Source organism: Grus americana, chromosome 2 (assembly GCF_028858705.1).
Source record: "Grus americana isolate bGruAme1 chromosome 2, bGruAme1.mat, whole genome shotgun sequence".
Taxonomy (NCBI): Eukaryota; Metazoa; Chordata; class Aves; order Gruiformes; family Gruidae; genus Grus; species Grus americana.
This window is the reverse complement of record NC_072853.1, coordinates 53994734-54007921: the sequence shown is the minus strand read 5'-3', so window position 1 is coordinate 54007921 and position 13188 is coordinate 53994734. Positions and strand designations below refer to the sequence as shown.

The following is a 13188-nucleotide window of genomic DNA, read 5'->3' as shown; positions in this document are numbered from 1 at the left end:
ACTAACTTGCAATTAATTACACTGCCAGACAGTAAAAGTGAATGCTGTTCTGAGCAATATTGTAACCAGGCTCAGGACAGGGCTGAGTAAATAACACACTTTAAGAAACATGAGAAGGCTGTGATCTCGAGATCCCTGCTGGCACTGCTCATCTGTTGCTTTATTATAGGTGAGAGTTATGAAGGTGGCTTCCAAACGTCATGGCCAAGCATGGAAATTGTTTTAATGAGACCTGTTATGTGGAAACAATTCCCCTTTAAAAAATTTGTTGTGGAAGCTGTTAGGGAACAGCGTGGTTATTGCCAGCAATATTGCCTGGGCCTGTGACAAATCTGTCAGCAACTTAAAATGAATACAGTCACCAGAGAGCACTTCTCATCTTTAGAGACTGGCTTTAAAGAGCGCTCTCATGAAAACCCAAAATCCCTTTTTTTTTTTTTCTTTTTTCTTTTTGACTCTCCTGTAACTGGGTTTGCCAATCCACTCTCTCATCTTTATGGTGAGTAAATTCAAACATTGTGTATTAGGAAAGAAGCAGCTGCTAGAAAGAGAGCCTGGAAAATGCCCCTTGGCTAATGGAGCTCCTCCAGCAGGTACAGCTGGTACAGCCATTGTGTATACCAAGTGCACCCCTGTCTGCTGTTGGAATAAAGTGTGAGAGAGAGAGATGTAACAAGCATGCTAAGGACAAGATACATGATTTTCTATAGCTGTAAAAGATTTTACAGGTGCCTTTTCATGCAGGGGTGGAGTAACTAAGGAATAGGGTGTTGTGGTCCACTCCTAGAACACATTTCTACATCCACTGGGCATAGACTGTCTTTGTGCAGGGTGGGAAACCTGTCCCTTCAGGCACAGAAACAAGGGCAGTGCCAATATATTGAAGTATATTTCTATCTGAGAATAAGATATCAAACCAAACCCTCTGTTTGGGAGTTTCAGAGTCTTTGCACATGGTTGCTGTCTTTCATTCCTCTGTTGGGCTAGAGGGAAAAGCTAATAGTGTCTATCTGTCTTTAACATCTCTGCAGCACAATGTCTGTGCCTTTAGCATTTACAGCCACCCAACTCCCAATTCAGTGACTCTACTGAGAAACTAGGAAAATGCTGGTGTTGATATTTTAACATGCTGAAAACCATCAAGAAATTAGGACAGTAGGCTTGGGTCACCAACCTTGATAAGGCAGTACAGATAGTATCTGATCTGGAAAAAAACATAACGTATGCTAGCTGGACATATCAAATGAGGTTGAAAGCTGTTAAAAGGTCATGGTACTGTTCCACCCTGTGAAACTAGAGAGCACAGATACCCTGCTCCTTCTCCTCCAGGGAGATTCTGTTCCACATATCAGGTAAAAGGTTGGAACATTTTAAAATAAAGGGCAAGATTTTAGAATCTGGTTCAAGAAAGCAGAGTCCTCCTTTGGGCTACCTAAATAATGGTTGTAGGCAGGGTTTGGTTTTTGTGTTGCACAGGAAGAAATAGTAATAACAAAATAGGAAAACAGGGAAATAAGTCTCATGATAGAAAGCAATCGGTTTGTTTCGCCATGCAAAGAGCTCCATTTGAATATGCATTTCTACTAGCCTCCATATAGCTCTGCCTGAACGGAAGCAAATGATAAGAGGATTTGGAAAGGAGAAACATTTTCTGCTGCTTCAAATTTATTCATCTCAGCTCTTGGGTTATGCAGTGCAATTCTATGAAAGAGTTTGGAGTGACTCTGGATACCTCTCTGAAAACACCAGCTGGGTGCTCTGATGTAGTCATGAAGCAATTAGAAATTTAGGAACAGCTGTGAGAGAAAGTGGAAATAAAACAGAAAGCATATTGTGTCAGTGTGTTAATCCAATGTATGCTTGTACCTGAAATACTAGGTGCAGTTCTGATCATCTCATTTAAAAAAGTACACACTGAAACTAGAAAAGGGTCAGTTATCATCAAGGAGGGTAGTGGGAGACATGGAATACCTTCTGTCTGGAGAAGGTAAGACACTGGGGCTCTCACTTGGGCAGCAGGCAAACGTGGGCATGTAATGTTACTGTATAAAATAGTGAAAGATGTGTAGATGTGTAGATGTGAACAAGGAAGGATTTTTCACACAGAGTAAGCACAAAAGAGATTATAAAGTGGAAGATTAAAACAGGTTTTAAAGTGCCCTTTTCACATATAAATAAATTGTAAGCTCACTGCTACAGCCAGGATGCGACCTCTGGCTCAGGATGTCCCTATGCCTTGGCTTGAAACCAAAGTGATTTATCAAGGGAAGTGTTTCTCCACATAAACTTTGTTTTTACCTGCTCTTGACCATTACTGGAACAGGAAACTGGTCTAAAAGCACCACTGGCACCACGCAGTGAAACACTTCTCAATGGGGCACTGCTTAGTCTAGGTCAAGTTTCTGGGAGAGCAAATGACTGAAGTAAATTGGTCAGAGTGTTGTGTTAGCAATCTGAGAACAGCAGACAATTACAGGATCCACCTGGATCCATTATTCAGGTCACATTTATCATCTGTGCTTTTGATAGCTGAGTGTTCCTTCTTCTGTACCACTACAAAGTACTGGGACACCACTCTTGCTCTTAGAAGACAGCACGACTCTCGCTGCAGCTACCCCTTCCAGAGAAAGAAGAAGAGAGGAAAAGGCATCTAGAAAGGTGCTTTTCTGGTCCTGAGCCCATACACACAAGGGTCGACCAAAGGATGTAATAACATGAAGGATCCAGCAGTAGTAATCCAGAAAATAATCAGGTGGCTGCAGTGAAAGGTGAGAGAGACATCTCTCAATCAAGAGACATGTGGGTTAGAAAACACAGAAGAGAGTGGGAATCAGCTGTACATGTACAGTGTTTTTATCTTAGTCATCATTCCTCAATAAAAGTCCCAGTTCCATCCCTGTTTCTCAGGCTGCTTTGTGAGGGAGATCTCTGGCATCAATCTGAAGGATTTGGGGGATATTTTCATAAAGCCAGCTATGGAAGGCAGAAAAAATGAAAGTGAGATATTCAACTTCAAAGACTTGCAGTGTTTGATTAAAAAAAAATCACAATCGGACAAACAGAACCTGTAGCAATTATTCTTTCTTTTTCAAATAATTTTAGAGAGTTATAAGTGAAAGACAGGAAAAAAGTGTCAGTCTCTTCTCCCAAGTAACAGGTGATAGGACAAGAGGAAATGGCCTCAAGTTGTGCCAAGGGAGGTTTAGGTTGGATATTTGGAAAAATTTCTTCACCACAAGGGTTGTCAATCATTGGAACAGGCTGCCCAAGGAAGTGGTTGAGTCACCATCCCTGGAGGTATTTAAAAGACGTGTAGATGTGGTGCTTAGGGGCATGGTTTAGCGGTGAACTTGGCAGTGCTAGGTTAATGGTTGGACTTGATGACCTTAAAGGTCTTTTCCAACCTAAATGATTCTATGATTCTATGACGTCAACAAAAGGCCTAGCAGAGAGTGATGGGAACTGCTATATACACTCCCCATTAATTTCCTACATTGTGTAATCTTGACCTTAACTGAAAGCTAAACTGACAGGACAGCCAAATTCTCCTTTATGAACAAAGAGCTAGTCTGGATTTAGTGGTGCTGAAAGTGCTTGAGCTGAAATTTTAACCACATTTCATCTACTTTTATGAAAATAGAAACTTCTTGACATTTCAACTGAAGTTCAAATTATACTGTGATCCCTCTCGATCTAGAAACAACCAGGAATCAAGTGGCCTCCTGAAAGGTTCAGCCTAAAGCCCCTAGGAAATCTGGTGGCAGTCAGAATGAAAATTCCAGGTTTGTCCCATTTTAAAATAGGACAGGAATAAAAGTCACCTGCTAAGTAAAGAACTGCAGCTCCTTACAGACTATAGTTCAATTATGAAAAATAATGACAATACTTTGCCTTTGATGTTTCTCAACACTAATTTGATGACAAGTTCTCCCAATGCATTTGTGGTTGGCCGTAGTGACTGTACCACTTTGCTGCCCAACCCAGGAGTGAGGCCATTGCATACCTCGTTTCACTCTGTCTCTTCCTTTTTATTTTACTCTGGCTGGATTGTTCCCAAGTGTTTTCTGCTTGGATTTCTGTCCCTAAAGCTGGATCCGCCTCCCTTGGACTCCCTCCCTGGCTGCCTGGGCAGCGCCTGGCATCAGACCCTGGAGCAGACAGCATCTCTCTCCTGTAGAATTGGTCTGTGCCTTGGCTGACCCAGTGGTGCCCGACATGGTAAACCCTTGGCCCCAGTGCTGCGGCGTGTGCCACAGCCCCTCTCTGGCTGTGCTTTTGTGTACATGGAAACCAGGATACAGGGGGAGGAGGAAGGAAGGAGAACTGATGCACAGTTGCTTTTACCCCCTGTACCGAGTATTTCTTGGCAGTGGTGCTGTAAGCTCGGTGATGGTGGCTCTAAAGTGGGCACCCAGGGAGCACATAGGAGAGGGCTGCCTCTCTGCGATGCCGGGCGAGCCGAATACAGTCGAATCTGAGGAGATGGAGACTAAATAGAAAGGAAGGGAAACTCTCACTGACAGTGCTGGGAGTGGCAAAGCAAAGATATGAGGGCTGGAAAGCAGGTGTGGGAGGGGATGCAAAGTTCAGGCAAGGAACTAGATAGAGAAGAAGAGATGACAGTAGGAAAGCCATTAAGAGAGCTAGAGAATGGGAGACTGATTTAACAGGCACTGGGTAGGGAGAGAACTACGTCTGAGCAAAGGGACGGGCACAAAGAAACGAAGGAAGGAAAGGTGGGAGAATGAAACTGTACTCGTGTGATCTCACACACACAGTCTCGCATGGATAGATTATTAACACATATTTTGGAAATTAAGCACTCTTCCTGGTATGACTTGTGTCAGTGGCATCTCTGGAGCTTGATTCTTTTGCAGGGCTGCAGCCTAAGGAAAACATTAGCCCGAGTATGTATCTGTAATCTTACGTTATACGTGTGGAACATTCTCAGGGACCCAGTGCTAGCATGAGTTTTGATTATATGTATACAGCATGCTGCGCAGAGACATCAGAGTAAGCTACCCGGGGTAAGGGAAGCAGGTTAGCCATGTTAGTGGTACATGTCTGGGCTAACGATCCTTGCTGAGAAACCAGGAGTCTTAATTCTGCTCCTGTATCTGTGCACATAAGCAGTAAGCCTATGCTGGGTAGACAAGTCTCCAGACCAGAAGCAGACTCACATATGATTTCTGGCAATGTCTGGCAATGTTGAGACACAGATGAATAGACACTTTGGGGATTTATGAAAGGCTGACAGCTAATTAGGATATTCTGTAGATATGGGAGTTAAGAGACATGTTGCTTTGGGAAAGGAGGACGGAGGTATTTGGAGCTTTGTTAACACAATTCGTAACCGTGTTAAAAATGAACCCAAAATGACTGCCTCAAATATGCTTCACACTCTTCAGAATCACTCCCAGGCTGGTGAGGAGGGAAGCCTTCCCTTTGGTTTGCTCTTCTTTCTCTCCACTCATTGTCCATTTATCTGTGCTATGTTAAATGGTGGTCACAGAGCTCTGTGCTTTCAATGGCTTGGGGCGGTGCAGGAGAGCAGTCGGAATCACAACACTGGTTACTGAGCAATACGCTGCCCTACAATTTCTGTAGAGAGACTTAAATGCTTTGAATATATTTGCATACCAACATTTTGGTTGGGGACCAGACAATTTCAGGACTGTAAATTTTGGAAAGGTAGAGGTTATGAGTTCAGATACAATCTTCAGAATTACTCATTGATCTCAGTGACTTCAGGATCTACCAAAACCATGTGTACAAACTCTCCAAGTCCCAAACCAAGAAGCTATTAAATATCCATTACTACCAGGTATATTGTTTATTCTCTCTATCTAGATTTAATATCAACGGGCATCAGTGTTATATTTCTAATGATGAGTTTGTCAAAAGTGCATTTAGTTATGTGTTCAATAACTCTGAAGCCATGGTTATTAAAAATATTTTCTTGCTTATCAAACGAGAGCAAAATTTTTTAGTACTTTAACCTTATTTTGGAGTGTTTCTTAACAGCTTTTTTTTCCCTGAATGTAACAATACTATTTTTATTTCAGACTGAAAGATTCCAATTTAATGATTGAAGATCAATCCTATAAGATGAGTCCCAAAGCAAAGAGAGCAAAACAGCATTTGGTATCTGAGGACAAAGAGAACGAAGCCATAGACTACTCAGTGCCCATATTCACAGGACGGTATGATCATTTTCCTTCTGTTTGGTATCTTATTTCTGACATATTATTAACAAATTATAAAATAACAAATCCATTAATCTTTGTTTATACTCCTGGATCTCAAGGTGATTGTTTGCATTTCACATGAGTGATAAAAAGACAAAGAGAAGTCAACTGACTGGCAGAAAATCAGACACTGAGCATCCAGAGCCAGGACAAATGAACCTAGGTGTCTGGAATTTGTTTTCAACATGTCGCCAGGGCCACTTTCTGTGAAATTAAGATATAATTATAACCCTGCTTATTGGGAACCGGACAAGCATGTTGTCCACGTTCTTTCACTTATTCTTTTGGTTTGAAAATTTTTTCTGTAATTCAGTATCTCTTACCAAGCATTAAACATAGAAACAATGAAAAGATGTGCTAATGTTTTGTCCTGGCACAGGGAAAACTTGGAATGAAACCAAATACTTTCTCAATTCCATTGTAATGATTCGTACTGATCTCACGTGTTCGTGGTATTTATTGCTTGGTTACTACTGATGTAATACATCTTACTGCAGCGGTGTCCTCAGTAAAGCTGAATGTGAACTTTATGTGGAAGCCAGAACCAACACGAGCAAGGAGGGTCCCCTGCCCTTTTTGGGGTATGGCATACTGATTTTATAAGGAGTCTCTGGCAGTTCGAGCATAGTCACTTGTTCAAATCAATACATCCTGGGCTGTGGGGTGGAACGCTGACCCCTGATTGGAGGCCAGGAGACAAGCTTCTTGCCCACCTGCAATTGAACAGAAACCTTCCTTTAACTTGTCTTTCTTCTGCAGCACTGCATATTTCATGGGACACTTCCAAGCTGTTTCTGGGAGTCAGCGTTTTTCTGTCTACTGCTTAATCAACGCTCAATGTCACTTCTGCTTTGTGTCCAAACTTGTGTTTTCATGTGAAACTGAGTTCCACCTTGTCAGTGGGACATGTCATTGCTCTGACCCTTTGGGCATTTGTGATGCTTTTGTGATGAGACCAACAGTTTTGGTTTTTAATAATTCCCTTCCACTATCCTGGAGTAATATTTTTATCCACCCCTTGTACATTTCTGTGTCAGATTCACTGCTCTTTGATCCAACCAACATTCAGAAGCACACACTATTGCATTTTTAAACTGTTTATCTTGAGCTCCAGCTATATCTTCTGTGATAGAAATACATAAATATGTCTCTCACAAAACCTGCGGTAACATATTTTCAAGGCTTCTCACTACCTTTGTGTCTCACCCCGTGTTTCTGCTTACATAGCCGTAGATTTGCAGCTTACCATCATCTGTCTCCCATGACCTCAAGCACAAATATCCTTCCTTTTTATTGTGTCTTGAGTCCACAAAAGTAAAATTTATAGTGTTGGCCAATAGTTGGAAATCATGACTGATGGCTAGTACTCCTGGATGATGATCTCAGCTTTTTTACAGGCCCCTGTGATCTTAGCACATCATGTTAACACCTTAACGAATCTTAGCAAATCATCTTTTTTATTTTACTTTTTTGTAAAATGCGTACAGTAATATCTAACTCAGTGTGATGGTGTGTAGCTTCATTTATTTGTGTCTGTGCAATACTTTGGGGTCCTACATTAAAAGATATTGTCAGTTCTTACATCATTGTTACTATTCTTCTTCTTAATGTTGTTGGTAGCAGTCTTACCTTTTGCACATGGCAACTCAGGAAGTTGTGTGCACTTTTGTGCCACTGAAATGACCCAAATAGATTTTTTTAAATTAGTTAAAAAACATAAAAAGGGCATATGATGATTGTTAGGGTGCCCGACTCGACATGGCATGAAATGTTTGGGGTATCTGTTTTAGGCTTTTTTTTTTTGTTGGCATCATGTTCATGACTGCATGCCAAGGCTGCGGAAGTTGCATGCCACATTCCTGTCAGATATTTATTTTTGTTTGAAAGATAACAGCTGAAGCTCATTGAACCATGTGCATGTTATTTGTCATTCCCAAATTCCCCTGTGAAATTGATGTGTTGTTTCCCATGGGCAGATAGCTTTTTACAAGGAATAGTTATTTATAAAGGTCAGCTCTCCATGGGTTCATTGGCTGTTGCCTGTGCTGCTGGATGACCTTCAGCGCTGTGTCACCATCTCCATTATTTGGTTCTATTTCAGAGCCCTCAGGTTCTGCTGGAAAAGAGCTCCATTGCTCAGATTATTCACTTTACAACTGTTCTTCTTAAACACCTAGCCTAATCCTTGCAAGATAAAATTAAGAACAGCCAGCCAGTATTCCAGATAATAAAACACCCAGAGCTTGACGTCATGCCATATGTGCTAAAGATACTGGATGTAGCTCATGGAACTATTTGCAACCCCTAATAAGCCTACGCCAAAGGACTGCAGATGGCAGATGATGCCCTTCAAATAATATTTTGTGTGTGCCATTTGGGGTTTGATCCTGTTGTTTCTGTTTGAAATTTTTTTTCTGCTGAAACCCCTGAGACTTGACTGCAGAATCAATTCTTAAATGGTACTGTGTGCTGTTTCTGATGCATTCATCATTTCAGGGAACATGTTTCTCTTTGATCTGGGAAGATTATAACAGGAAGAAATGATTAGCAAACCTAAATATTTAATAGTGTTGGTCAAAAGCATCTGGGGACCTCTACTGCAGATGACTAGGCTGAGCCCTACATTAGTCTGAGGATATTCATCAGCTCCCAGATGATGCTTTATGCCTTGAGGAGTGGGTCCATACTACAAAGTTGCAGAGCTCTTAACTACTGTAATTAAGGAGGAAAGAGTGTCAGCTTGCCTTTGAAGGAAAACGCCACCGATTCATTTAAACTGAATGTAGATAGCCACATTCATATTCATTAAACTGAGTTTTCAAAACTTTTAGAAATCTCTGCCATATATCTGCAGCTTCAGATGGTATTTGTGGGGGGAGCTGATGTGCCTAAGTGAAGGGAATCAATCACCCCACTGATACTTTTAAGGGTCATCCTGTCAAAGCAGCCTGAAATGCAGGAAGTTCAAGGCAGAGTTTGAATGCACGAGGGAGGTCAAAGCTCTATGCTGTTAAGTAAGTTTTTTAGTCTTTTGAGCAATTTTTATGCGTAGTTAAGCTTACAGCACATTCCACTGGTTGGCTGTCTGGCATCTCACTGAACTGACTTCATAGCCCAAAAATATGGGGCTGGACAGTTAATTAAGGGTTTGAATCCAAATTTTCTTGAGTGTTGAGATATGCTATCAAATGCATAATATTAGCAATCTTAAAGAAAACAGAAAAAAGTAATTCTTCCTAATCTTTTTGCTTTGTAGCAGTAGCAAGCATTTTATGATAAATTAGTGAGGCTGTGCTTGAGAGCGCTCTGGAAATAAACAGAAGCTGCTTTCTCTATAGTGCTTGCACGATGGCACTTAACGAGAACTTAAACAGTGTGGAACAGAACCCATTTCATTGTGCCATCTAATGTTACTCTGAAGTAACTAAACTCAGCAGAAAGATATTAACGGTTCTCCATAAGGCAAGGAACTCTCATTGTATATGCACTACTATAGCAGCTACAATGTCCTGACAGTGCCAGAAAAATATAGCTGCAGTGGTACTTCCACATGTACATATGGAACCGGGATTGAGAGCAACTGCGCTTTGCATCTTGCCTCTATAGAAAGCCTGAGGCCGATGCTTTAAAAAAAATCCTTAATCATCTTATTGAAAACATTTGGAAGAACAGTCGCCCTACAAACATTACAGGATTGGATTTTCTGTAAATAAAGAGAACTTTTTGTGACATACAGTAACGTGGGAGGTTTTTTATAAATCACAAATGAGGACATTGTTATACAGCTACAATTATCTCTTGCCCCTTTTGTAGCGTTACTATGAATGCTGCAGCCACAAGTCAGTAACTGAAGGTGTGTGGGTATGCCTTACACTAATCTTTACAGCGATGGAGATATAAAACCACGGCAGGATAATGGTTAAACTGAAAATGTGTATGGCATAGTTATACAGAGAGGCACTGAAAATGGCCATGACTTTATGCAGTGAAATAGTCATTCAGCAGTAGCCTTCTATGTTTCTGCTTTGAATACATACGAGACTGTAACAGAAAAAATATGTTATGAAAAAATGTTGGCCAATGTAGATGGCTAATGTGATAGAAAATATAAATGGAGCATGTTCTCAGCATTTTCCAATGGGATTCTGCTTTTTAAAAATTCTTTCAGAGAAGTGAGTATCAGTGGGATCACAGACACGGAAGAAGAAAGAATTAAAGAAAGTGCTGCATATGTTGCCAAGAGGAACCTTTTTGCCACAGGTGAAGGAGTTAGTGTCAGCAAAGTGGCCAAGTCAACTTCTGAAGAGGAACATCATGAAAAGAAATCAAGGAAAGTAGCGATCCGGGAGTCTGCTGAACGTGTGGCCCTGAAGAAAACGGTAAAAGAGTACAAATGAACACCTAGGCTGTAAACAGCGCGGATGTGGTTTTTCTTTGTTTGGTGTTTTTAACACGCCTAGCACAACAGGGCCCTGATTTACACCAGGGGCAATCACAATAATGGTAGCAAAAAACCAAAGTATTTTCAATGGAAGTCTTTCCAATGACTCAAAGTCTTGTTATCTTGGTGTCAGGTGGGTAAGAAAAGAGGTTCAGTGCCTGAGGTAGGCACCAGGGACTCCTGTTGTGCTGGGAGAGAGGGAGGGAGAATGGGGCTGGAGAACGCTCTTTGGTCATGCCCACACCTAGTTAAATGGCACAGCATCCGTCACCTGAACGATGAGGCAGTTACTGGCAGACAGTAAAGGTGCCAATGTATGTATTTTACCAATAAGGAGGTGATGGGGTAATTTCTGGATTTTTATGGCCTGGGAACAAGCTTGTCCAAAGTGTTTACCCCAGAGTTTTAATCACAGGGTGTAAATTAGGGAGGGAATTGCCAAAGACATCTGGAACTGAATCTCTAATTATGGGAAGCTTTGATATTATTGTGCAACTTCTTAAAAAATAACACTCAGAGGACAGTTTCAACTATGTTATGACCAGACTGGCAGGATATATCAAGTGTAAATGTTTCATTTAGCAAATTTATTAATGTTCTGAGCAGAAGAATTGTCAATATGCTTATAAAATATCCTCATGACATGAAGTTGGAAAGGGTGTAAACACTTTGAAGGACAAGGTAAAAATTCAAAATCATCTCAAAAATTGAGAAACAGTGAAGGTGAAATTTGATAACAACCAATGGAAATGACTACACACAGAAGGAAAAGAACAAGTAAATGAGGAGTGCCTGACTAGGTGGAAGTACTGTAGAATCTGGGAGTTATAACAGGTCACAAATTTAATGTCAGTCAATTTGATGTCAGTTGTTGTATAAAAACAAATGCCATTCTAGTGTGTATTAACAAAAGTATTGTGATTAAAACACAGAGGGTAATTATTTAACTGTGTTGGAGACTGTTGGACCTCTGATAATGGGTAGTTACTGTTTTATGAATGTTGAGGACAAGGAGAACCTGTCCAGAGCTGAGAAACAACAATTGTAAGGAAAATTGGAATTGCATAGTTTATAAAAGACTGAGAGGATTATGAAAGCTGTCTTCTATTACTGAAGGGAACAGTAATTCTCTATATATGTGAAAGTTAGGGCAGGAAGTAGTTTAGTTTGCAGAAAGCAAGGTTTATAGTACCTTACGATTTTTTTTCCAGCTTTGTGGATAGCTAAGTAGTTGAAACAATTACACTGGGAGGATTCCATCAACAGGAAAGATTTGAGAGCAGGTCTGTCAGAGATGATCTAGGCGTACACAATTTTGCATTATAGCAAAAGTACAGAATAATAGAATCATAGAATGGTTTGGGTTGGAAGGGCCCTTAAAGATCATCTAGTTCCAACCCCCCTGCCACGGGCAGGGACACCCTCCACTAGACCACGTTGCCCAAAGCCCCATCCAACCTGGCCTTGAACATTTCCAGGGGGCTGGGGAGGGCACATCCACAACTTCTCCGGGAAACCTGTTCCATCTTCATCGTAAAAAATTTCTTCTGTCAGAACACATCTGAATTTCAGACCTATTTCACCTTTTACTCTGTATTAAAATAAATAATTAAATGTGGACAACTATTTTACTTAGAACAGATTTAAGGAGAAAAAAAGCCCAGTAAAATAAAATCTAGGCATTTTGGAAGGAGAATTTCTTGAAGATTAGAACTTTGTTTTCTGTATCCAGGTGAGATAATCTATCTGGATTTTTAAATAAAAATTGCATATTTTTTAGTGCTCTTAAAAAAAATAATGCTTTTTGCGTATTAATTGTTTGCAGTTATAACTGCTGAAGTTTATAATCAAATGTTTCTTTTCCAGCTAGAAGACACTCAGGCATTCCACAAAAAGTTGAATCAAGACAAACTTTTACATCCTCCTGAGTTTATTATTGAGCCTCGTTCTCACACCGTCTGGGAAAAGCAAAATGTCAAATTTCATTGTTCTGTGGCTGGCTGGCCAGCACCCCGTGTTACATGGTAAGTTTGTATCTCTACCACCGAAAGTCACCACATAACCAATATCTGAAGTCATCTCAGTGAATGTGGCGTTTATTCAGGAGAGATGTAAGTTCAATAAAAAAAATCAGGTACAGAGGCCTGTCAAACACCTTTCAAGTCACCTTTTACAAAAAGAAAGAAAAATATTAAAAGGCAAAATAATAGTTTGTGTAACAATGATACAAATACATAGATTTTTTTTTTTCATGGAGACATCCCATATATTCTTTCTGTCTGCTGATGAAGGAAAAATAACAGTTTAATTTATTGTCAGTACTATCCTTGAAATAATGTTTTCCAAATACTTCTGTTCAGTCTACAAATGTCATTAATGTCCCTGAAGCATTAAAGCATGATTTGGTTAAGAACTAGCTGCTTGGCTGCTGTGCAGTTATAGTACTCAATCTCCATGAAACTGAAATCTCATGGTGCAGGGTGTTCATAGCAGACACAT

At 40.5% G+C, this 13188-nt stretch overlaps 1 protein-coding gene across 7 annotated transcripts in view; it reads left to right on the top strand.

The window, feature by feature from the left end:
• MYOM1 (myomesin 1) overlaps positions 1-13188 on the top strand; it is a 79830-nt gene that overhangs the window by 7431 nt on the left and 59211 nt on the right. For all 7 annotated transcript variants that reach the window (XM_054815620.1, XM_054815617.1, XM_054815621.1 and 4 more), the window contains 3 exons: positions 6066-6203; positions 10417-10627; positions 12556-12713. In XM_054815620.1, the coding sequence (XP_054671595.1) occupies positions 6066-6203; positions 10417-10627; positions 12556-12713 (507 nt within the window). The remainder of the gene's footprint in view (positions 1-6065; positions 6204-10416; positions 10628-12555; positions 12714-13188) is intronic.